Source organism: Nesoenas mayeri (assembly GCF_963082525.1).
Source record: "Nesoenas mayeri genome assembly, chromosome: 1".
Taxonomy (NCBI): Eukaryota; Metazoa; Chordata; class Aves; order Columbiformes; family Columbidae; genus Nesoenas; species Nesoenas mayeri.
In genome coordinates this window covers 197098950-197124881 of record NC_137541.1, presented here as the reverse complement: position 1 = coordinate 197124881, position 25932 = coordinate 197098950, and the positions used below count along the sequence as shown (strand labels likewise).

The following is a 25932-nucleotide window of genomic DNA, read 5'->3' as shown; positions in this document are numbered from 1 at the left end:
AAAGCAAGCACTTTTATAGGAGGGATGCTTATCCTGCATGAGCTGAGTCACTGCCTGGTGGTGCCTGTCTGTCCAGTGAGTTTAAAGACTGGATTAATAACAGGGCTTCTAATGTAGGTACTAAAGGTCAGTGCCAGCAGTTAAGTGGAAGGAGCCTGGTGGAAGTGCCTGGGTTGGAGTCTCCTGGGAGGCCCATGATGAAGCAGGGAATTGAGATTAGCCATTGAATTGCAAAACTGTCATCCAGATGTCTTTCACTTCTCTGTCTAAGACCAGAAGATCTGGAGGATTAGGGAATCAAAAATTACTTGTGGAAAGCAAAAAATTCTTATATCATGCTTACGTCCTAGGAAGACATCAAACTGTTGAAAATAGGATTTACCTTGTACCTCTGGTCAAATTAAGTAGCTGAAGTAATTCAGAAACAGCTGAGAGGCAGCGAAAGCAGGTGTGACACTGTGCAGCAACGGTGCAAGATGCTATACCCAAGAAGTGTTAGATATCTACATCTGTGTACCTGTCTATGAACATGACAGCACTTTCTTTGGTACAAAATTATTTTCAGATCACTCTGTTCTTATAATCATTTATATTTGTAAATATACAGAATGTTGACTTTTCTACTGCAAATTGTACACATTTTGTTTTGCAGGTTGGTTATTGGAATGACATGGATAAATTAGTTTTGATTCAGCATGAACCAACACTTGGAAATGACACTTCAGCCATTGAGAATAGAACAGTGGTTGTCACTACAATTTTGGTAAGGTGTTTCTTTTTTTAATGTTTGTACTGGTGTGTGACACAATCTCGTTTCTATTTATAGTATAATTTAGTCTGCCAGTTCCTAGGTTAGTGGGAGGGTGAGAGCCATATATCTTAATTATCTTGACTGTCATGTCTGTACAGTTTTTTTGGCATGTATTTAATGTAGTGATTCACATGTAGTCATGTTTTTTAAATTGAGTTGCAGTAATATTTTTCCTTTTTTCAGTCTTTTCTAATTTTTACTAGAGTAAGTCTCAGAAATGTAAGTGAATTCTTTCAACATCCAATAGATAAATGTTGACTCACAAGAAACTGTAAGAAAAACCCAAAACCTCTAAATGACAGAATTGAACAAAGGATATAAATGAGATCTCTGTAATGCCAGTGTCCATTTTTGTTGATACATTATAAATTACAAAATGACATTAGCAAGAGCTAAAATTCTAAGTTGTGTAGTTTAGTCAGCCAGTCAGGACTAGGTTATCTATTTTTAACTATGAATGAAAATATGAATTTAATAGATGCATTTGAACATATTTCTTAATACGTTTGTTCAACATTTCAATAAAATTTTTGTTTTATAGAATCTAAATAGATTAAGTGTTTGATTTTCCAGTGTTCTTGGTGTTTTTAAAGAGTGGTTGCAAAGGAAAATGCAGTTGCTTCATTCATTTACATTTTTAACACATATTTTTTCAAAAGCTTTGTTTCTTACAAAACTGTATTTTAAACAAAATATTTAACAATTTTCCCTCTAAAGTCAGACATGCCCTTTTAAGCTGATGTTTGTCAAAGCCAACTGGCAAAGGGTGACCTTTACCTGACCGCTTTTAAGACTTTACATCTCACTTCACTGCCCTTTTCACCTGCTTCATTTAGACAAGACGTTTTAACCCTTTAGAATAAACTGTGTTTCAAATGGGAAGAAATCTTCTGTATGTGTTGTTAAAAAATAATTTTTCTAACTTAATACAAGATTGAAAATAATCCAAAGGAAAATGTCAAGACACGTTCTTACTCAAAAATGCAGTTAGTTACCAGATTTCCAGCAGTGTGTATCAGCATTTATACATTGAGTATGTCTTAACGAATCTCCTGTTGAAAATTATCATTCCAGGATACAAACCTACCAAACTACTATACAGGAATTCAGAATATAACTCCTAACCAAACTGTGTACTTTATATTTGATTTTATTTTATTTTTGCATGGGACATTTAAAATATTTGTATCTTTTTTCCTAAAAAAAAAAAAAAAAAAAAAAAAAAAAAAGACTTGGTGATGGAAAAAAAAATATACTTCAGTACAGTCCTCCTCTTTTCAGCCTCTGATGAAGAATCCTATTTTAAGAAATTGATCAAGGAAGAAAAGAGTCCCAAGATGCTGCGAACATTCCTAACTAAGGCTCAAGTATTAACCACCAGTCTAGTAGCATTGAGCTAATTTTTCCATATGGATTACTGTTCCTCTAACTGGATGACCAGGCACTGAACCTCCAAGAAAAGTTCTGTGACTAATCTGAAATGTCTAGAAAAGATGATGTTAACCTTCAACTTTGCCAAGCTGAGAAGAGAATGATGTGAATAACAAGCTTTCAGTCGAAATTTCCCTCTCATACCGATCCTGATATCTTTGACTGAAGCTACCGCACATGAATACTGTAATTTCCATAAATAGCTCCAAGCTTAGGAGAATCAAGTAAAAAATAATAATGAAAAGTAGTATAAAAGGTTCATGTTTGCTAGAAAGGAAAAAAAGGGAAACAAGAAAGCTTTTAAAATGTGTTATCTTGCCTGTCCTGTTTGCATTGAAGCATTTTGATGTGCATAATAAAGGTTATTGTCAAAAGAACTTTTCCAGTCCCTGTATTGAAAGGACTGGTGGGATCATTTTCAAAACCAAAAAGCTGAATTAATATTCCAAAGCATGCCCTATGTTTTTTGCAGCATGTCATTTTGGGATAAAAGCAATTATTTGAAAGCAGCACTGCTTCTTGGCCGAAAGTGTCCTCTTTCAGTGTTTGAAAATCATAGTGCAAGAGAAATATATCAGAATTTGGTTTGAATAAGAATGTATGGTGAATTCTGCCTTATCATGCCCATCTCCCATTGACTCCACTGGGAGCTGCACACATGATGCTGAAGGCAGATTAGAACCATGATTCTTAATACTGGCCTGCCAGGGCGATGTATTAGCATCCACAAGCATATGATCACACACACAAAGAAAGGATACATTTAACTAGAATAACTTTCAGAATTCTTTTATTTTGCTTTTCTCTGTATTATAGTCATTGCAAGTGCTATACAGAGACTTTTTCACCTCTTCCTTGCCCTCTTCACGTTGAAAGGAAGTTGAACCATTGTAGATGACACATACAATTTTGGTTGCATGCATACTTTTCAACATTAAAATGAAAAGCTTCTGCAACCAGTGCTGTCAGGCTTCAAAGACAGATGTCATGGCAGTGTAAGAGAAGTTCACATGTTTTTCAGCATGGCTTACTTTAATTTTTGCCTGAAGCCAAGTAGCACAAGTTGATTTGCCCGCTCTTTCTTCACTTTTTATGTGTCTGCGCTTACTTTGCTGTAATGTGGCTGTATGGCTATTGCATAGAAAGTGCATTGTAACAAATCAGTGCTGCACTCAAAGAACTTAGTACAGTGTTTTCTACTTGGCAAAATGTTATGTTCATTTGTAACGTAGTGAGAGCATGTAGAATTTATTTTACAGTTTTGTTTTAGTGCATAGGCTCTCAACTTGTCTCCAGTTAGTCGTGTGGTGAAGGAGCAGCCCAGGGAAAGGTGGCAGCAAGAGCAGCTGATTCGCTTTACTTTGCCAGCTGCTGTGCAGACCTCCTTTTTATAGTCCTGGGAGGGACCTGTGTCCCACACCTCGTGTGATGCACAGCTTCCTGCACATCTGGCCCTCTGGAAAGGACAGATCTGCTACTCGTGTGCAGAAGGATTCCCTCCAGGGAGGGCTTAGGGTCTCCAAGTGCACAGTAGCCTCATTGAATGACTGGAGAATGTATGCCATGTGCAGCTCTCCTCTAATACTAAAGTAGAATTAAATGACTTATCCAGATAGGAAGAATGATACTCTCCAATTTAGCAAGTTTAGAAATACAGTGACAAGTTGTTGAGGTAGAATATAGGGGAGTAGGCTGGGAAAACTACTCCAAACTCTCTAATCTATTTCATGGTACAGCCAACTCTGTACCTACTCTGAGATTACAAAATTTACAATTCACAAAAATCCTTTGGAACCAAAGCTCGACATACATGAGCTGTGTCTGTATTGTAGCTTCCAGCTCAATATTTTAATGAGATAGTTTTAGTGTTGGCAGATTTAGCTTGAAGGGGAGGATCTAGTTAACGATGGAGTCACCTAAATGCAGATGACTTTACAAAGAGTATTGATTCAGTTGCCCACTTATAAGCACTCAGTGACATTTAAGATGCTCTAGGATATACTGCCTACCCCCTATTTCTTAAACTGGCAGGGTGACACTTGCCTGTCTCACACCATATATGACTACACTACCTGGATGTCTCAGTCAGTGTATGTTGTTTCAGGCATACAGGATAAGTTGTGCCCCAAGTATGTAAATTTTCACCAAAATCCAAAAAGATTTAGAAGGTGATTCAGTGGCCCGTAAGTGGATGCCTAACACTGAGAATATTGGACCTCTCAGTAAAGGGTTAGCACAAAGGACCTGCAGAACAGCACTTAGAGATCAAGCAAGTTACCCTAGGGCATTTCAGATGACAGATAACTTTCATTAGGTGACTGAGAACCACCCACATTGTTTTGACCGATATACTCTTCATGGAGTCTTACCTCAAAAATTCTAACTATAACCTTCTTTCTCATAATAGAAAAATATTTTTTCATTAAAAATTCTATTAAATTATTTAGTATACTGAAGAAAAAAAAATGAAGTTTGTTGCATGACAATAATAAAGACTTCAAACCGAATCCTGGACACTTTATTCAGAAAAAACACCAAAAACCAAAAAACCTTCCATTGACATCTAGAGAAGTTTCTTTCAGAATAAAGTGTGATAATGTGTGCCACTCCTGTTCTAAAAATGAGACATTTCCTTGCACAGATATTTGTCACTTTTACAAATTATTTTTAAAATGTTTAAAGATTTTGCAATGAACTTTAGAATAGGAAAGACAAACGTAGATCTTTTTGGTATTTGGATTAGTTACTTTATGCAGCTTCCCTTATAGTATGAATCATCAGTTGTGAGCATTTTACTGTACACATGAATTTGTGCCAATATGGTGGAATGATTTGTTTACATCTATAAAGGTAATTGTTGCAGACATCAACTTGTATTTACAAATGTTAAGTATTGTTTTAAAATTGTGAATTATATAAGTAAAGCTTGCACCATTTCAAATATCTGTTCCGTGCTAGTCATTGATCATTTTAATGTGGACATTTCCTTGATTTACTACCCCATGTAATAACATTAAGCAGCTGAAATCTTGCAAATGTTGTGGTGTTAAACCTCATTCAATAGCAAGTCAAACCTGTATTTTACATCAGTAGGTTAAGAGTTTATAGTTCTAAAATGCAGTAAATACAAAGATGGGGGGGAGAAGTAATACTTTTTATTAGACAAGATTCTATAACCAGAAATGGTGAAAAAGTATGCCTACTGTTGTCAGCTATTTCAGCCAATCTAATAGAAGATATTACATCTCCACAGATGTCTTGTACCTCTTTTATCTTTAGATTAGCATGGTTACACTACTACAATTTAGAAAATACTATTGTAATAGATTGTACAGAAAACAAAACAAAAAACCCACCGTATTTTTCAGTGCCATAGATAGAAAAGAGCATCAAGATATAACTGAATATATGCTATTCATCAATTCAGGTATTTCATGACTTTGCAGTGTGACCTTGCAATTTCATCTGTGTAAGCTGCTTGTTAGCAAACCAGTAAAACTTACCTTTCCATGCCCTGATGTTATCATACTAACAGTATCTGAGTATCTCATTATTTTGAAACATCCCCAAAGTCTGAAATGGATAGAATTTAGAACTAGTGCTACTATTTGATTTTATTTTTTTTTTTGCAAACAGTCACACTCACATCCCCCTCATCAAATTTTACCTTGACAATACATCTCGCATTATTTAGCAGGTAAAGCAGGCACAACAATTAAGGAAGCCATTATTTATTCTGTGTAATATAGATAGGAGGGAAAGGACAACATAGTAAGCAGAAGGTAGTAGGCTTTCCCATTATTTGTAATTATATTGTTTCACACTGGCAGATCTCGCTCAATTGCTACTTCTTTTAAATCAGTCACAGCAAGAGGTACTACATTACTCTATAAGAGAATTGCATTATAAGAGGTGTTCCTGGGTATGTTTTGCTCTAAATCAGTAAGACCAGAGTGCATAGAAAGAGGAGTGGATGGGGGGAGATCCAATGCAATTCCTCCAAGTCACCCAACAGATCCCTGCCAGAACCCAGGTCTTCTGAGGTCTTACTTGGTGATGCCTCCACTGGATGGGATTGCCACTGCTTGCACCTACCAATAATGATATTGGACCCCACTGTTTCCCTTCTCAGCATTCCCTTGCAGAACACATGGGGAGGAGGGCTGAAGTTTAGTTAATCTTTAACAGGAAAAATAAGGCATCTGACACTTTGCTGTACAGAGATAGTTGAAATGAGTTTTTTTTTAGCAGCCCTGTCAGTGATGAGGTGCAGGCAGAAGCACAGTGTCTGAGGTTTGGGAGAATGAGCAGGCTGACCTGGCCTCCTCTGTGCCTGTCTGCTTTGTGTCGCTCTCCAGAATGATTATTTCCTGGTGTGACTTTATTGTATGCCTTTGGCTTGGGATTTTTAAGAAAGGTTGAATCAGAAGAGATAGCAGTCACTAATTCTGGTGTTTGAAAAACAAAATTGCTTTTCAGGTGCACAAAGCAAATGTAACTCAAACTTGTAAGGAGAGTCCACATATGGAGACAAGACTTGGTTGTATTACTACCTAGCAGTTGTCTAAATCACAGTCCAGAGACATAGTATTTTTCACCCCTGTTTATTTTTAACCATTTTTGTGCAATAACATATGTAGAAAGACTCAGATGTTGGCTTTTCTTCTCATGGGAACAAAAAGCCTACATGAGTGAGGAATATTTGCTTCATGTGCCCAAAATACTTCCCAAAATCAAGATCTACTGCAAAGATCTACTGCTCTGCTCCCTGGAGGAGTGGCTGCCACACCAGAAGGCCGTGCTGCCATCCAGCAAGACCTGAACAGGTGGGAGAGTTGGGCAGGGAAAAATTTAATTAAATATAACAAGGGAAAGTGTAGAGTATTGCATCTGGGCAGGAACAACCCCAGGTTCCAGTATAAATTAGGGAATGACCTATTAGAGAGCAGCATAGGGGAAAGGAGTCCTGGGGGTCCTGGTTCATGACCATGAGCCAGCACTGTGCCCTTGTGGGCAGGAAGGCCAATGGCATCCTTGGGTGTATTAGAAGGAGGGTGGTTAGTAGGTCAAGAGAGGTTTTCCTTCCCCTCTGCTCTGCCCTGGTGAGACCACACCTGGAACATTGTGTCCAGTTCTGGGTCCCTCAGTTCCAGAAGGACAGGGAACTGCTGGAGAAGAGTCCAGCGCAGGGCAACAAAGATGATTAAGGGAGTGGAGCATCTCCCTTATGAGGAAAGTCTGATGGAGCTGGGTCTCTTGAGCTTGGAGGAGATTGAGGGGTGACCTTATTAATGTTTACAAATATATAAAGGGTGAGTGTCATGAGGATGGAGCCAGGCTCTTCTCGGTGGCAACCAATGGTAGGACAAGGAACAGTGGTTTCAGACTGGAACACAAGAGGTTCCACTTAAATTTGAGAAGAAACTTCTTCTCAGTAAGGGTAACAGAACACTGGAACAGGCTGCCCAGGAGGGTCATGGAGTCTCCTACTCTGGAGACATTCAAAACCCACCTGGACACATTCCTGTGTAACCTCATCTGGGTGTTCCTGCGCTGGCAGGGGTATTAGACTGGATGATCTTTTGAGGTCCCTTCCAATCCCTGACATTCTGTGATTCTGTGATATGTTTACCTTTATTTTTGTTTTTCTACTAATTATGTATGTAGGAAGGTTGGTGTCAGAAAACCAACATTTGCCAGGGCCAGCACAGAGAAAACTGAAGCCACTATTTTGTGATGTAAATTCAAAAAAGGGTGACATTAGTGACAAGTATTTTTTCTGGAACTGGCTATGAATATGAATTATGTGAAGTATTTTAAAATAGACCATAAAGTATAGTTTTACATAATGATTGCTAAAGTCTGAATCCACACAACAAAAAAGAAAAATGTAACCCTGTTTTCCCAATAAGACCTTGATTTCCTAGTCATGTAACCTTCACTATTGTGGTAGTATAGTTCATACAGGGAATGAAAGATCCTCTATTCGAGACAGGTTTTACTTGTTTTCAATGGCACTCACCATCCAAAAATATTTTTGTATTTCTTTTTCATACAGCATGTCATACAGTTCATGCAGTGTCATCTTAATACCATTCTTGTCCATGTATATTGCTTAGATTCATCCTAAAAGACCTTGCAGAATCTACACTGTTTATTCAAAGGGGAAGATACGTGTTTCATCGGGAATGTATTTCTATGTTCTCACTAAAATGTATGTAACCTCTTAGTAATTATGAATTCTAAATCCCAAGAAAGCAAATCATTCAGGCTGTGCATCTGAAATTACATAGTTAGTAACCACACCATGTTAGAGGATGCGCTCACTTACTGAAGTCAAAAGCATAAATTACACCTTGCATTATCCCACACTCTTTTGCATGCATAGGTTCAACCTCTATTCACGCTTTAAATTTAGCATATACTGCACTAAGGTCTTTCATTTAAAACAAAGTTAAATGTATATGCATTCTTGGATGGTTTTTGTGTTCATGATTTCTAAGGTTGATAAATCTTGTGAAATGTATAAGCCAAAATACAGTGTAAATAGTATACCTTTCCAGAAGGATTTCTGTTCATACATTTTAATTTAGATGTGCTAATACTATCCATGAACTTTTGATAAAATATGTATTGTTCAGTCAATAGATTATATGTTACTTTTCAGAGTATATTCAGTATACTTCTCCTTTACAGTTCTCCTTCTTTCATTATAGGAAGCCCCATATGTTATGTTCAAGAAAAACCATGATACCTTTGAAGGGAATGACAAGTTTGAAGGATACTGTGTAGATCTGGCGTCAGAAATTGCAAAACATATTGGTATCAAGTACAAAATTGCCATTGTTCCTGATGGAAAATATGGAGCAAGGGATCCAGAGACAAAAATCTGGAATGGGATGGTGGGAGAACTTGTTTATGGGGTAAGCATACCAATTTTTGAAGCAGGATTTAATTTATCATAGTATTAGTTATAGAAAGGAAGTATATGTGCATTTTCTTTAACCTCGAGGTCACAGAAGAGAAACAGAATTCTGTTTCAGATCTCTGTGCTTTCATTTATTTTCAAGAGAAAACCAAAGTTTCATGGAAATTCTACTATTTGTTCAACTAGTACCTTGTATTATTAGAACATCCATAGTTTTTACATCCCTTAAAAATTCACGAATTGTAGAACTAATGTTAGAAACCATCTATTCCTGATCCATTGTAAAACTTAGTTGAGAAGAGTATCACTCATTTTCATGGAATGGTAGACAGATCTTTTCAAAAATGCTGGAGTCGTGGTCTACTTTAAGAAGTGGAGAATCCACCATCATATATCAAACAAATACAACAAACCAACACAGGCAAGTACACAATTAGGCAATTCAGAATTAAGGCAGACTTTTAAGATGAACATCAATGATAAAATTTGAGGGCAAACCAGGTAAGTTCAAGAATTAAGAGCATTATGTTATACAATGATCTAAAGAAGGATTCTTCAGAATAGCATAGTAGTTGACAATTATGTTGACATGTGAAGTTGTAATATTTAATGAAAATAGTTCCGACACACTCAGAGAAATACTTGCAGTATCTGCTCTTACCAGAAGTAGCAAAACTCAGAACTGTGCTTGCCAATGACTGCAGTTGCTAATATCTGCACTGACAACAGGTCAGGATTCTTAGAGAAACTTTATTTTAGTGACAGAATAAAAAGTGATCCTAAAACTAATCAGGTTAGAACATATCCACCACTAAACTCATAACCTCCCCATAAAAACACTACTGGTCCATCCACAGTTCAGATTTCACAGTTCCAATGACATTTAGTGCCATGCATGGTGAAAATCTAGTGGCTTTCCTAGCAGCTTTATCTTGCAAAATTTACCTCATCAAATCCAAACTGCCCTCATACTAGACTGAAATACAAAGTGCTGTTTGGAAGCTCACACAGAGGTTCATGCCAGCACCAGACTGTGACCTGTGGCTGTTAGCATACCTGACAGCAACAAAACTCACAGGCATAAAGAACCTGTTGCAAATCACCTGCATGTAGAGGACATCCCAGAATACATGGTCAATACTTCATTTTTTTTTAATGGAAAAGAATGAGGTGAAGTCTCTTTAAAGATTTGATGGCCAAGTTTAAAAGCTCCTACACCACTATTTAGGAAGACTGCAGTTGGTGATTCTGGGAATCAGCTGCAGCAAAGCGCTCGGAGCTGCTTTTATATTGAAAGAACTGACAGAAGTCTGTGATTACCCAGTAGATTTGCTCTACTGTCTGAGGGCTCCTTGAGGCTGTGTCTATCCCTGTACATCCGTGGCACCATATTGTGGAATCATTTCACTTGGAAGAGACTCTGAGGATCATTGAGGCCAACCATAACCCAACTTTAGCACCAAATCATGTCCCTAAGAACCTCATGTTCTCACCTTTTCAACACCTCCAGGGATGGTGACTCCACCACTTTCCTGGACAGCCTGTTCCAATGCCTGACAACCCTTTCCGTGATATTTTTTTTCCTAATATCCAATCTAAACCTCCCCTGGCACAACTTGAGGCCATTTCCTCTTGTTCTGTCACTTGCTACTAGGGAGAAGAGACCAACACCCTCTGTACTACAGCCTCATTTCAGGTAGTTGTAGACAGTGATAAGGTCTCCCCTCAGCCTCCTTTTCTCCAGGCTGAACAGCCCCAGTTCCCTCAGCTGCTTCTCATATGACTTGTGCTCCAGAGCCCTCTCCAGCTTTATTACCCTTCTCTGAACTCTCTTCAGCATCTCAATGTCTTTCTTATGATGAGGGACACAAAACTGAACACAGGATTCAAGGTGGGGCTTCACCAGTGCCAAGTACAGGGGGACGATCACTGTCCTGGTCCTGCTGGCCACACTATTCCTCATACAAGCCAGAATGCTGTTGGTCTTCTTGGCCACCTGGGCACACTGCTAGACCATATTTAGCCGTCTGTCAATCAACATCCTCAGATCTCTCTTTGCCAGGCAGCTTTCCAGCCACTCTTCCCCGAGCCTGTAGCGCTGCCTGAGATTGTTGTGACCCAAGTGTAGGACCCAGCTCTTGGCCTTGTTAAACCTCATACAATTGGCCTCAGCCCAACAATCCAGCCAGTCCAGAGCCCTCTGTATGGCCTTCCCACCCTCCAGCAGATCAACGCTCCCACCCAACTTGGTGTCATCTGCAAATTCCAAGGGTGTACTCAATCCTTTCATCCAGATCTTTGATAAAGAGATTAAACAGAACTGGCCTCAATACTGATCCCTGGGGAACACCACTTGTGACTGGCCACCAACTGGATTTGGCTCCATTCACCACAACTCTTTGGACCCAGCCATCCAGCCAGTTCTTTATCCATCAAAGAGTACATCTGTCCATACCATGAGCTGCCAGCCTCTCCAGGAGCATGCTGTGGGATACGGTGTCAAAGGCTTTACTGAAGTATAAGTACACAGCATCCACAGCCTTTCCCTCATCTGCTATAATGGTCACCTCGTCGTAGAAGGAGATCATGTTGGTCAAACAGGTTAGTCTTTCATAAACCCATGTTGACTGGACCTGATCACTTGTTTTTCTTGTATGTGCCATGTGATGTCACTCAGAATGATCTGCTCCATGACCTTCCCTGGCACCGAGGTTAAACTAACAGGTCTGTAGTTCCCTGGATGCTCCTTCTGGCCCTTCTTGTAGATGGGCATCATGTTTGCCAATTTCCAGTCAACTGTGACCTCCCCGATTAGCCAAGATTGCTAATAGGTAATGAAAAGTGACTCAGCGATCATTGTCCACCAGCTCCCTCAGCACCCTTAGATATATGATGCCCAGGGAGTGTCCCTGGGCACTGCAACTTGCCTGACTAATCCATTAAATTGCAACAGCAGTTCCTGGTATATTTTTGGCCCATAATTACTGTCCAAAGCAATTTCTGAGCCCAACTGGACAATAGAATCGAGGACAGACCATTCCCTATAAGCAACTTGAATGCAGCCATGCTAGTTCAGAGGTTAAATGACTTTCATGGTGGCAACACAGACTGTCCTGTGCCTTCTGGCCTTAAGGCCAAGAGCTACTCCAAACATGTTTACTTTTACATGTGTAGCTTTAAAGGTAATTTTTCTTTCTCTTAACTTACACAAGTTTGCTGCTTAAGATTTCCATAGAGAATCCATGAAGAGCATCCTCCCTGCAACTTCTTTGAGTCCTTACCAGATGATTTACAAAGCATCAGGGTCCCTGGCCTGTTCCACATAGAGAAAGCAGAAAAATCAGACAGCCAGAGAGTTCCGTGCGAAGCTCTGCAATAAGAGGATGTTCATGTTCTCTGATAGATCCCCAAATCATAAACACAAGTACTCTGAATAGTTGGCTATGCTTCAAGCAAGGCTTTTTATATGCAGCCAGTATTGGGATAGAATTTGCAAATGAATTAGCAAGTTAAAGAGATGGTCTATTTGAGAAAAAATTTACAGCTTCCAATTCCCAACCCCATTAAAGGATTAACAGTTTTGTGCTGGCCGGTGAGACTGGACCTTTTCTGAGCTGTACAAAAGGCTCCCCTTCTGCTCTTTGTACTGTACCCCAATGCCTCGGTGCCACTAACTGATCTAATTGAAGATGTCTGTGCTCATTGCAGGGGAGTTGGACTAGATGACCTTGGGAAGGTCCCTTCCGACCCAAGCTATTCTGTGATTCTGATTCTATGAATGTCACTCAGCCCTGTCTGTGATACTGAGAGTGGCCATATGCACCATTGGTCATTCTGATACCTGGACACTTCAGATACTGCACAGAGCAGTTTGATCATTACCTAAAATCTGTAGCTGATTTTTCCATCATGTCCCAGGGGAAACAGTATATCAAGTGCTGTACAGTTTTGCTGTGACAATACAGAGGATTGTGGTGCAATGCTGTTTATTTTCCTGTTTTGATTTTAGCACTCTTCTAAAAAACATCAGGAGATCTTGGTCATTTATCCCTGATGTATCCAAATGCCTACAGCAGTCCCTGTGGGACTCTATAAGCCTTGATATCTAGCTCACAGGAGAAATGCTGGCTGAGGATGAAATACCATTAAGCAAGTGTAACAGGTGTTTCCAAATGCACTAACAGTCAGCTCCAATTAAATATTCATTCTCCTGACACAGAATACTATTCTTTCACTGCTTAACACAAAAGGTCACAACTCATTTCTGTTTAAAATCTGAGAAGACACAAGCTTCTGAAGTTGAAATCACTTCCTGCATTATTATTCTCAGATAACTTTACCACCTTCATACAACTTGTACCAAGCATAGATCTTATTCACCAGGTTATGATAATATATTCTGGAAAAGTAAAAGTCTCTTACCATCAGACCTAATCTTGTCCCATTGTGTAATACTGGAACTAGCCCGAATCCATCTGTACTTGATAGTGGTACAGCCTTGATTGAAATGCTGTTACAGATGCAGCTGATTCAAGTGTGAAGTATCATTAGTCTTTGTCAAAACAGATTTCACTGGCAACAAAATCATTAATTGTTTTCACCATTGTTATACTGTTAAATCATTTAAATCCATAATTATATGGTGTATGTTAATCGGGCAAAGCACAAATGCTCGTGATTATCCTGCACAGCTATTGTCATTATTTAGCTTTCAACAATAAAGAGTTTACAGAGGCCTTAATGTGGCACAGAGTGGTCTTACAAAAATAATATTATCAGAATGGGGAGACTGCACTTTTTCCAGTTATTTGGAATCTATTTGTGACCTAGCTGTGTACTGGCTCTTTGCATTCATTGGCATGAAATGGATTTATCTACATTATGAATTATCTGACATTAGACCTACTGTCGTAATGAAATGGGATAAGTTCTTATTTCTACTCTTTAACTTCTAAAAGTAGTGTAGGCAGCTAGTTCTGATGTAGTTGGAGTTGTGCATGTACTCTTTGAGCCTTTAAATTTGATAAGATGAATCTTACCCAGTGTGCGAATTACGTCTTTAAAATCTCCACAATTCACACTAAAATGGTATTGTCACTTTTCCACCTCACATGGTAAAAACTAACAACCCTCAAGGATCCTTGTTTTAATCCCAGTAGCAATACGCAGACACAAAAAATGAAGTGGTAGCCAACATTTCTGAAGACCAGTGATCAGGTCTATCATTTACTCTGTGTTAATGAAGATACCACTACGTGACAAATACAGATTAGCAGTAACAGACCACAGTTTGCCTGAGTCTTTTAGTTAGTTCATTTCAAGGACTCCACACTGGGCACTCATAGTAGCTGAAATCTGGATACACAAAGGATATTGACTCTGAGGAAGGAAACCATTCTTCTAGAAAAAAAGGAGTATGTGAATGAGATATAAAACAAAAATACGCAGCAATGCCAATAGCCCAAATCATCCTACAATCCTTACACTACAGAAACCCAATTTACTTTACAATTACACAATATTTATAAATATATTTTAGACTTAATATTTTTATGGACAAAATACCTGTCTTTATACAATATCTATTTCTGTCAGACTTAGGTAATCACAGGACTTCAAGAAGCCAAATTTTTAAAAATGCCTTGTATTACAAAATTGACATTAAAATTCAAAGAATTAGCAACATTATCATAATGTTTACCAAAGACATTAACACCAGAGATAATGTCTGATATGCTTGCAAACATATTATTTTAGTTCTGTTGCTTAAACTGTAATATCTTTACATAAAATTATGATGATCAGTGTTTGCATCACAACTGTTTCAGAATGACAGATATAATCTGATTATTAATATATAACAATTTTAATACGAATTTGCATTTTTGGGCTATTGCACTGGAATGAGTCATTTCTTTTGGATTACTCAAAATTACATAGCTACCAAAATAGATTTAAATTTTAACTACGTTAAATCAGTTTTAAATTAAATTCCATAAAATATATATAGGTCAGTATAACTTGGTGTACAAAATAACAAAAACATATTATTTTAAATGCATTTATCTGTCTCAAAGTTGGGAGGTGACAAAAAAGCCTACATTTCAGTTCATTTTTTTCTTTATCACACAAGCTATATTTGTAACACTTGGATTAAACTATTTAAGCACATTCTTAATTTTCAACGTGTTTTAATGTTATTGAAATTGAAGGGATTTAAGTATATCCTTGGATATTTTACTGACCATGAATGTCCTTAAGAGCATCCCAAAAGACAAACATGCTTAAATGCTTTGCTTAACTATGGCACGTGTACTATATCCGAAGATGCTACCCCAGAAGATGAATTTGAGCCAACCAAGTATTTAGAAAATAAAATGATAACAGTTCTATTATGGAGATTTATGAATAACTCTTAATTGTGCCTGTGAAGATGACTGGGCCTGGGCTGGGGTAGATGCAGGCAGATTATCTCTTACATTGAGGCCTGCAGAAGAGTAATGCCACTGCAGAAGGCAGGTTGTGAGTCTGTCTTATTTACAACTAAAAGAAAGTGTTCTCACACTATGCTGTGTTACCCTCCTTTGCCCGTGGGCTGGACAGAAGTCCTTGCTGGTCACAGAGCACGGTCTCAGCACACTTTTTATCCTTTTATTGTGTGATTTTGCACAGCTATTTTCTGTATACTTGCTTTTTTGCATTGCTTAAAATGTGATTTATTTCTGTTGAACTATCTTTCTCCCAAGACAACTGTGTACAGTTTTGTGGCATCGCAGCAATAGATCTTCACCTTTGCTGCTTCATGCTATTTGGAACTTCCTTTAGTCTATGAGTTGGTTTCCCTTGAAGAATGATTATGTCTTATGAAAATATGATAATAAATTACTTTTTTCTGGGATCTTATAAAATAATCTCTATACATTCTGTCACAATAGGATCATTATAATTTTTCATTCTTCCTTGAATTCTACTTTTAATCTAAATTAATACTTAAAATGACATACCCACACTGCTACCTACAACTGCAAGATTTAAGAGTCTCATGCTTAGCAGGAAAATGAAGTATTGCTATAATTCTATAAAATAAAAACCTGCAATATGTATGTTTTATTAAAAGCATATTGAGTAAATATAACTGTGATAGAAAGAAACAGAAAGATGTTATAAAGAACATTTAAGCCACAGTGTCCTGACGTTAATGACATGTTTTTGGAATTAGCTGCTTAGCTGAGTGTATAAGCCAACGCCAATTAATCTATACATCTATATTTCTTTTTTTTTTTTTTTTTATAGAAAGCAGAGATTGCTGTTGCGCCTCTGACCATCACTTTGGTACGAGAAGAGGTCATTGATTTTTCTAAGCCTTTTATGAGTTTGGGGATATCCATTATGATCAAAAAGCCCCAGAAATCTAAACCAGGAGTGTTTTCCTTCTTGGACCCTTTGGCGTATGAGATCTGGATGTGCATAGTCTTTGCCTACATTGGTGTCAGTGTGGTCCTGTTCCTAGTTAGCAGGTTTAGCCCATATGAGTGGCACACAGAAGAACCAGAGGATGGGAAAGAAGGACCCAGTGACCAGCCTCCCAATGAGTTTGGCATATTCAACAGCCTCTGGTTTTCCCTGGGTGCCTTTATGCAACAAGGATGTGATATTTCCCCAAGGTTTGTGTCAAATCTTTTTACATTTGCATTTTATCTTCAACACTGAAGCATAAAATCTTCCTTCATTTGTTTTCCTGGCAGTGTTTTGAAGTTCATTCTTTAGGAAGCCTTTTCTTTTTTTTTTCTTTTTTTTTTTTTTTTTTCAATAGCTATGATAAGGGCAACAGAGAATCTGCTTTGAATTTCAGTCATTACTATTATTTTACATATGTCAATGTACATAAACCACAAACAGCTCTCAGAAACAGCAGGTACGTGCAGAGCAAATTCCACTGGGTTGACTTCAGAGGAACTGCTTTGTTACTAAATTAGTTCCATTGTATTACAATTCTGAAATGCACACTATTGTGCTGAATATTTGTGTTGCATGAATGAATGTCCCATTTCTGTTCCCTATCAAGTTTCACAGCGCTGCTTCCAGAATGTCACTGTCCAAGAGGGAGAGAATATTTGACTGTCTGTTTCTGAGAAGCCTCGCTGTATTGCTGAGATGTGCCTTACCAAGTGAAGGCTTCACATGTAATATATGACACCAGTCCTGAATTTCTCACCCTTTTAAGATATTCTGGAACTTTAGTGTACAGTAACTACAATTTCTTGAATTAAACATTATGACCCAATCTTTCAAACTTGAATGCTTCATTTTAGCCATTTACAGTGAGATTTTGAGAGTGTTCAGCATTGGCCTAACTCTGCTATTATTGAAGTTAACATTAAAACTGATACTGATTAAGACTGGATGTATATTACTCCTCAGCAGCCTTCTCATCAAATTTCAGGTATTAAAATGGAAAATATATTTTTTTACTTAACAAATATCTGTGTTACCACAAAATGCTTGCTTCTTAAATAAGAAAAATGTGAAAGTACAAGTGATTGTAGTAGCTTGTAGAATGTTTGATAAGCTTGGGTGACAGGAACATTTTAAACCTAGAGCCAACACAATCCATGGGCAAAGCCTTTTGTGTGTGGGTTTTTTTTTTAAAGAGGAAACAGAGAAAACTACTGATTTGCAGCTACCATGCTTTACTTTTGTCTCCAAAAAGAGATTACCTATCCAGTATTTTTGACAACATTTTTGCAATGTTAGGCATTTCCTGAAATAATAAGAACACCAGGATTACTGTTCAAGAGATTTCACACTTCTGTATGTGCATCACACGTATTAATACAGTTGACTCTGTAATGTAGGCATTAAGATTCAAGAGAAAATGCATTCATCGGTATTCAAAATGCAAATGATCTGCCTACCAGTGACTGTTACTTAATGATACATTTTCAGCAATAATGGTGCCTTCTTTCTTTCTCTCAATTTGTGGCTTAAGAGACAGGAAAATGTGCATTATCTTATTCATGTTTAGATCCCTCTCAGGTCGCATTGTTGGAGGTGTCTGGTGGTTCTTCACGCTCATCATTATTTCATCCTACACCGCTAACCTCGCTGCTTTCTTGACTGTTGAGCGAATGGTCTCACCCATAGAAAGTGCAGAAGACCTTGCCAAACAAACCGAAATTGCTTATGGGACACTGGACTCAGGGTCAACCAAAGAGTTCTTCAGAGTAAGTTGGCATATCCATTAGAGCAGCTCTCCCTACCAACTGCTCTTATAAGATGCATAGAAGTGTGAAATAATGTTGCTTTGTCATTAGGTGTAATATAGTTTGTAAGTTCTGTGATACTTTAGCTACATTTTTACCCTCACAACCATTTGTTGTAGTTTTCAGTTACTTGAATTTGTGGAAAGCTTATTGATTCTGTTGCGTTGGGCAAAAGAGGTGCCCCAGGGGATACTGAAACCAGTAATAATTAAAGTGGCACTGAGGTATCGATTCGTCCAAAGCTACAGTACTGAAATGAAGTGCAGCATTGAAAGCCTATGATAATAACATAGAGTCCTGCAGATTTTGTTTCTGCTTATGAATTTGGCTGTGTGCATTTTGCTTTAGGCTCTTGGGTGGTGGGCAGGAAATGCATTTTTTAATTTGCTGACTTTCAGATTAATAATAAAGAGGAAATATATCTCAGGGGGATGTGTTTGGAGCATTAGCAAATAGCCTAAACAGCCATTCCTGTGTCTCTGTTGTCTGTATTGATTATTTCATTTTCATTTGCTTTCCTGTGTTAGTGTGGTTGGTTTGTAATCCTCATCGTTTGCCAGCTGGAAAACAGGGAACCTGGACATCACAAGGAGTACATAAAAAACAGTCTCTCCTGCTTTATTTTATGTCTGTAGCAGATGAAAGTTAAGCCTAGCTGACTGACCGTGTGTGAGTTTAGTGTTTGAACATGGCTCTGAATAAATGCTGTGAGCCAGTAGTGCTGTGTTGCAAATTACACCATTTAGGAGTGTTATTTATCTGAAAGGTGCAGTTTAAGGCATTTTTATAAGAAAAGAAGATGGAGTGATGATTTCTTCTTATTGTCTAGTTGAAAGGGGACTGTTCTGTGTTAGGTACTCCCATGCACCTTGACTATTTCCAGTTTGGCCAAACTGAACTCATTGAATCATTAACAGAATTATGGATGGGATTTGTGAACTATAGAAAGTATCAATTCAGGGGCAGCTGCTGAATAGCCCCAAAAAGGTCTGTAGAGAAATAACCTTTTTTGTTGTGAGAGATATCTCCATAGAAGAACTTGCAAGTATTTTTAATTAGCTGTAAAAAAGATGGTCAAAATATCAGAAACTCTCAACAGCTATTCAGTCTGCTTTGATTCTGGATTGAACACAGAAAAGGGAAAACTCATTTTAAAGCCAACTTAAAAAGAAGACTTAGATACTATTAGCTATTTACTCTTATTTTCTGTTTCAGACAAAGTGAGAATTGTACTTTCTGAGCAGCTTGCTCAAGAGGAAAAGAGCTTAGTTTTAGCAGTCCTACTAAGAAAAACCCTAAATGAAAATTATCCTAACTTGGCTGACTGCAGGGGAAGTCTGCAATGTTTCCTCATATGATAATAAGGAATATATGTTCATTCGCTCTCCAATTTTAGCTCTAAGTTGATATGTGGAAACTGAATATTAACAAATAAAAGTCTGAGAGAAGAAAATATTCTTACAGAGCAGAAGCCTTGTTAGACTTTCCTTATTTTTTGTCTCTTGATAGGCAAAGGAATCTAGATCCTAAAAAAATAGATTTATACGCAGCCTTTTTCAATTGATTTAAAGAATTGTTTCATCTTACTAATAGTTATTATATGTGTTACATGGTTTTAGTTTTGAAGGAAAGGGACCCATTACATGTTTACTTTATAAAGAATCTGATTATATGGATGCTAAGATGTAAGAAATGCATGTTAAGATGTAAGAAATGAATGGAAGTGAAGGCAGACAAAGGCAAGTAAATATTTTTGAAATTATCCTGATTCATTGCTGCTCTCTTCCATTTTTTTCTTTCTGTAAATTTAAGTCCATGAAATTACTTAAGCGTAAAACAAAAAGAATACATGAGTGGCTTAGCTTACACTGCTTCAGCCACTGTTATGTAAATAAAAAGTAGCTGTGACTACAGTGGAAAAAGAGGGTAAAAGGGCAGGATGTGATTGTGGATATAGACTGATGTTATTAATTTAAATTTTATTATATTTGACGGAAAGATAAAATGATGCCTATGGACAAGTTTAAAAAACAAGGAACATTTATGATATTCTGCTATACGGTATTTTTATTGATTGTTTCTGGTTAAATGCCACTTACTTTCAAGTTAGACCTACCTCCCTAACAAATTATTTTGTAAGTAATAATATAGTCATTCAGTAAACAGTAAAAAGAAGTGCTTCAGGGAAATCAGGCTTACCTATACAAAGGCTTGGTTGCAGGCTTTTTAAAGCCATTGTCAATTTAATACTCAGATCATAGGATTTTATATTTGTTTAATATTCTAAGGCCCTTTGTTTTGGGACTTTATAATAATTAATATTTTCCTGAAGTGCTCAGCAGAGTGTAGGAATGGGCTCATAGAACAAATCTTGCCTAGCTAGAATCTCCTGTTGCCTCAAATAAAATCTGACTTGAGCATTTGATTAAAAAGTCCTTCTTGCAGCACACATAAGAGAAGACAAGTGCCAGCTGTTATTAAATAAAAACACTGTACAGCATTTGGCTGATGCCTGGTTTGCCTGTATGTGTCCCTGTTGCTGGGGGAAGCAGAGGAGTTGTTGAGTGAATCTAACAGGCATAGAAAGCTTCTCAGCCTGACAGCACTTCCTTCCTTTCATCCTTTCAATGAAAATTTTTATTTGTGTTTATTTTTTTAAGTTGTTTTTTGCTTAAGTCTTTACTTGTGGCTGTACCATGCATTTCCAGAGAGAATTTCCAACTAATGCACTCTAAGCCACAAATTCTTGCACGTTCTTTGAGCAAGTATATTTCTTAACTACTGGCGGGTTCAGAGTCTTCAAAGTAGATCCACAGATACTGTGGTTCTGAAAACACACCTAATACTTCTTTAAGGCAAATGCTTAGTGCATTTTGTTTCCTTTAATAGCATATTTCATCCAATTTGGTCCTTCCATCTTCTATTGTGAACCATGTCTTAAAACATTGTGCAGCCTTTCTGAATGTATATTGAATGAATTCTAGACTCTGAATTATGAAGACAGAAATCATACTTAAACTATTGTGGTTTTGATGCTCTAAGAAGTGGAATCTTCAAGATTCAGCTCTGTATTTATGGGGAGATTAATTTATTGTTTGTTTTTCTCATACAGGTTTATCGTGGATATCTATTTCATATATAATTTCCTAAAACATATTTTAGAATTCTTTGACTATGTGAACTGCCTTTGTCTAACATTAAATTCAGGTCTTAGCTTTGCAGTTATTTTATGGTGACTGCTAGAAGCTAATTGGACCATAAAATAATATCTGATTTTATAGTATTGATGTTGTTGTTTCTTGTTTCTTTCAAAATAAGCATGGAATTCAAAGAAAATCCTTATTCAAGTATGATTCTCTCAACCCCAGTTGTTTGAAAAATCAAGCATGGTTGATTTTATTTTGAAAAGTGCTATTTTGAAATGTTGCAACATTCTTCTGTTCTAACTTCTTTTTAATTTTCTCCAGAGATCAAAAATAGCAGTATATGAAAAGATGTGGACCTACATGAAGTCAGCTGAGCCATCAGTGTTCACTAGGACTACTGCAGAGGGAGTAGCTCGTGTCCGCAAATCCAAGGGCAAGTTTGCCTTCCTGCTGGAGTCCACCATGAATGAATACATTGAGCAACGAAAGCCTTGTGACACCATGAAAGTGGGAGGAAACCTGGATTCCAAAGGCTATGGTGTAGCCACACCGAAGGGTTCTCCATTAAGGTGGGTGGAATAGTATAACAATATAAAATGTGTTGTTATAGTATTCCACCTTCCCTGATGTACCTGATATAGCTCTTTTTGTTTTGTGTGTCAACATGGTATGTTTTTTTTTTTTCTTCCATTTCATATTTTTTTGACCAAAAAGGTAAACATTTCTAATTGCAATATGGATTTAGCAGCTATAGTTGGCATATCTTTCAAGGCCATATAAAAACCAAACTGGTTGAACACTAGCTACTTGAAGTCAACCTCAATAGAATTAACACCAGCTGTTCTATTTCATCAGCTTTTTTCACCAAATTCAACCCTTTATAGCAGTATTATGCCTACATTATCTGCATCAGTATCTGCATCAATAATATGCCTACATTTTATGTTTTCTTTATTGATCTTGGCTGCTAATTTCTGAATAAGAAGCTGCTTATAAAATCTTTTTTTCAGTGTCATCCCTTGGAGGCAATTAGTCCTTCATTACAGAAACTTCTTTAAAGTACTTTTTGTTAAAGCATCTTCTTATTTAGGAAAAAAAGTTTGTGTTTCTAGCATTATGCATTTCAGTACTGCCTTCAAACTCACCAGTATTTACCATGGTGTTCAATCAAGTAGGAGAGCTTTTGATTCACAGGTGGAACATCATTTGCTTTTCATTTAAATTTGTCAGGGGAACAGAAGTGAAGGTACTAGGTCTGTGTTTAAATTGGCAGTATTTACCATTGTGTTGTCTTTAATGTTTAAGGCAAACAAAACTTGCCTTTTTCCTCTGGTAGATTTGCCAATTTTCTCCAAAGCAAAAGAGGAGACTGGGGGAGCGTGGCCTGTGGAGTCTTACAGCGACAGGGTGCACATGGATGGGGGAGAGGGAGCGACCCGCGGAGCAACCAGCACCCCACTTCTCAAATTTGTGCTCATGGCAGGGGGTAACAATAGGCTCTGATGAAAGAGATTCACAAAGGAGGTAAAGTGAGGTGAAGGGAGGAGTTGCAAGTGCAAACAGAGCCAAAGTGCTGTGCAGGAAATAATTAAGGAGGCACCTGTCTTCATCCGTGACCACAGAGGAGACATCATTACCATTATGCAGATAGCTAGATTCTCTCTCACTAGTTTAACCTGCAAATAATATCACAAACATCAATAGCCTTAACTGCATTACACAGATGGGGACAGTAGTATCACCAGAGTAATTTCCATCCATAGGAGAAGATACTATGTGCGGGGGAAAAGCAGGCCAGTTATTTCAGTGGCTGAACATGAATTTTTGGTCCTTAACATTCAGTACCTCTCCGATTAAAAAAACTGCAGCCATCAGTACTGAATAAAGTAGTAAGAGAACAGAAGGAGGTGAGAGAGGGAAAATTACAGTAAAAATATTAATTATAAAGAAAAATGTGTCCAGAACTCATGAGGCTGCTAAAGGTAGAAGACAGTAGATAATAGGAGAGGCGGATCTATTATCTGGGTATATTTTCAAAGCACTTTTTAAATTTTTTTGTTTATAATAAATTGGTATCTCCTTCTCAGTGTTCCAAGTGACTCAGCAGCAGTAGGCAATGCTGCAGTTTAGTGGAGCTACTTTCTCATAGTGAGGAAATGCCCATTGCTGACACAGTCATGCTTTACTGTGCCAAAGCCAGGGCAAACCTTTTAGGAATCTCTTTAGCTGCTGTCATATATATCCTAGCAGTGGGATGTTTGCTCTAAGCATGCTTTATGGTGCTTCTTAGCCCCTCTCACTATTTGTCTACAGAATACTCAGCACCACCACCAGGAGACAGCCTGTTATAATGAGCACTAGTAGCCAATGGAGGTTGGTTTATGTCAAATTTGGGCTTATTTCAGGTTTGTTCACTTGGCTAGATAAAAATATCTAGGAGTAAGAGGGATGAGACATAAAGCAGTTAGAAGGAAAAGGGCCCAGTAAGACAGTTTAATAAGAGCAGAGAGGAAAAGCACAACCATGACTGTAAGGATCAAGTGTGAAATCCTGGTTCCATCCCAGCTAAAGACCAACCTCTCATATGTTTTACTGAAACCACAGTTTGATCTAACTGGAGGTCAGCAACTATAATTAGGGTGATGTGATTGAAAGCATTTAGTTTTTTACATCCTACCTTCAAATGTGCTTCAAAAAAGGGAATAGGGGAAATCCTACCTAACCTGAAAATTGGACCAAATCTGCTTTCAAGCTGTCTTGACTGGCTGTCCATGTCCATGCCTTTCCCAAGCCTTTCTTTCACATGTGCTAAGCTTCTTGTTCTCCTGCTGCACCCCATTCCCTCTCCAGCCCCAGCAACAAACCCCAGGCAACACATCAGTGCTGCTTACCTATTGAAAACATTAAGCAACACACTTAAACAAGAAAAAAGAAAAAGAACAAGTGCTTATTGAAGAGGGGAAAAGTTTTCTACCCCTGTGCTTTTGAACAGAAAAGACTCAGCTGTAAATTTTAACTGCATGCTTCAATATTTTCTGAATTGTTTGAAATTTTAGAATATGCTGGTTTTGCTGTTTTGATTGCATCCCGCATGGTAGTGTGTGTGTTACTGATCAGATGGTTTATGTAACTGCTGCCTGCACAGATGATTGCAAATATTGAACATGCAGTTTGAAATCCATGAAGGGCAAACTAGCTAAGTTCATTACATAAATTAGTCAAAAGACATAACTTGCTATGGGAGTTGTAAATTCTCTGTTTTATTTAATAATCATAATTTCCTATTTGAGTTATGTGTAGACCACAAATTACTTGATGTAGTTCACAAATAATTGCAAGTAGCATATAAATGTTGAACATTCACACTCTATTCTTGGGCTTTTCAGACTAGGGAAAAATATCAGTTTTTGTAAATGAATTATTCATATCAAATTATTAACTAAACTCTTTGAACACCTATTTCCCTAGAGATAATTTAGTCTTAATCCTCCTCCTACTTACAATGATTATAAATCAGGAGTTTTTTCACTGAAAATGTGGTAACAGCTGCATAAAATTTATGTGAGTGTATGGAGAACCTGACCATATATTTTCTCATATCTAACACCAACAGAAAGTGGGTTGATTTAAATCAGACTTCTTCCTGTAGCTTAGGACTATCAATAGTTCCATGCCCCCACATCACTGGGCTCATGTTCATTACAGAGCACATACCCATCACTTCACTCATGCAGATGAAATCCACCTGTCAGAGTGATCCAGGGACTGGTCTCTCTGTTGCTCATGACCCTACACATGAGCAAGGTAGTGGATTTTAATTTGAAAATCTTCCTAATTGAGTTCCATGCTACACTCCTGCAGTGTTCAACCAGTACCTATGGCTAATTGGAATGATGTATTCCCAGTGCTGGTGTAGTATTAGGATTCATGCATATCACTGGATGGAGGAGAATGGGAAATGCCTGATGTGTTTTTCTTTTATGCCCACCGGGCAATACCACATTACACATCATGTGTGTCTCCTTCCTTCCTTCCTTTTCAGTGATATTCATTTCTATATAGTGTTGTAAAAGACGGACATATTTGAGAAGGAACGTGGGATTGAGGGCAAAGGCTCTCATCACAACAAAGACTGAGTTTCTTTCATGGCAATACCCAGCTGTCCTTACTGTTTCCTCCTCCTACCATGGTAGGTATCCTTCCAAAACTACTGTGTAGTAATCAGTGTGAATTAATGAGTGTTTTTCTTCAAAGGTGGTGTTTTCAAAGGTGGCTAAGAGAGTGCTGTTTTTCTACTTAGCAGTTTATTAATGTGTTGTCATTAGAAGACGTGCTCGTGGCCGAACTTCTGGC

General features: G+C 37.7%; 1 protein-coding gene across 3 annotated transcripts in view; it reads left to right on the top strand.

Moving 5' to 3' along the window:
- GRIA4 (glutamate ionotropic receptor AMPA type subunit 4) overlaps window positions 1-25932 on the top strand; it is a gene marked incomplete at its 3' end in the record, with an annotated part of 225109 nt that overhangs the window by 159098 nt on the left and 40079 nt on the right. For 2 of the 3 annotated variants that reach the window (XM_080339862.1, XM_080339863.1), the window contains exons 9-13: window positions 653-763; window positions 8959-9165; window positions 16464-16834; window positions 18196-18394; window positions 21901-22148. In XM_080339862.1, coding sequence (XP_080195988.1) covers window positions 653-763; window positions 8959-9165; window positions 16464-16834; window positions 18196-18394; window positions 21901-22148 — 1136 coding nt within the window. Of the gene's footprint in view, window positions 1-652; window positions 764-2092; window positions 2126-8958; window positions 9166-16463; window positions 16835-18195; window positions 18395-21900; window positions 22149-25932 lie in introns of those variants that run through there. The other variant, XM_080339864.1, reaches the window with a different exon arrangement.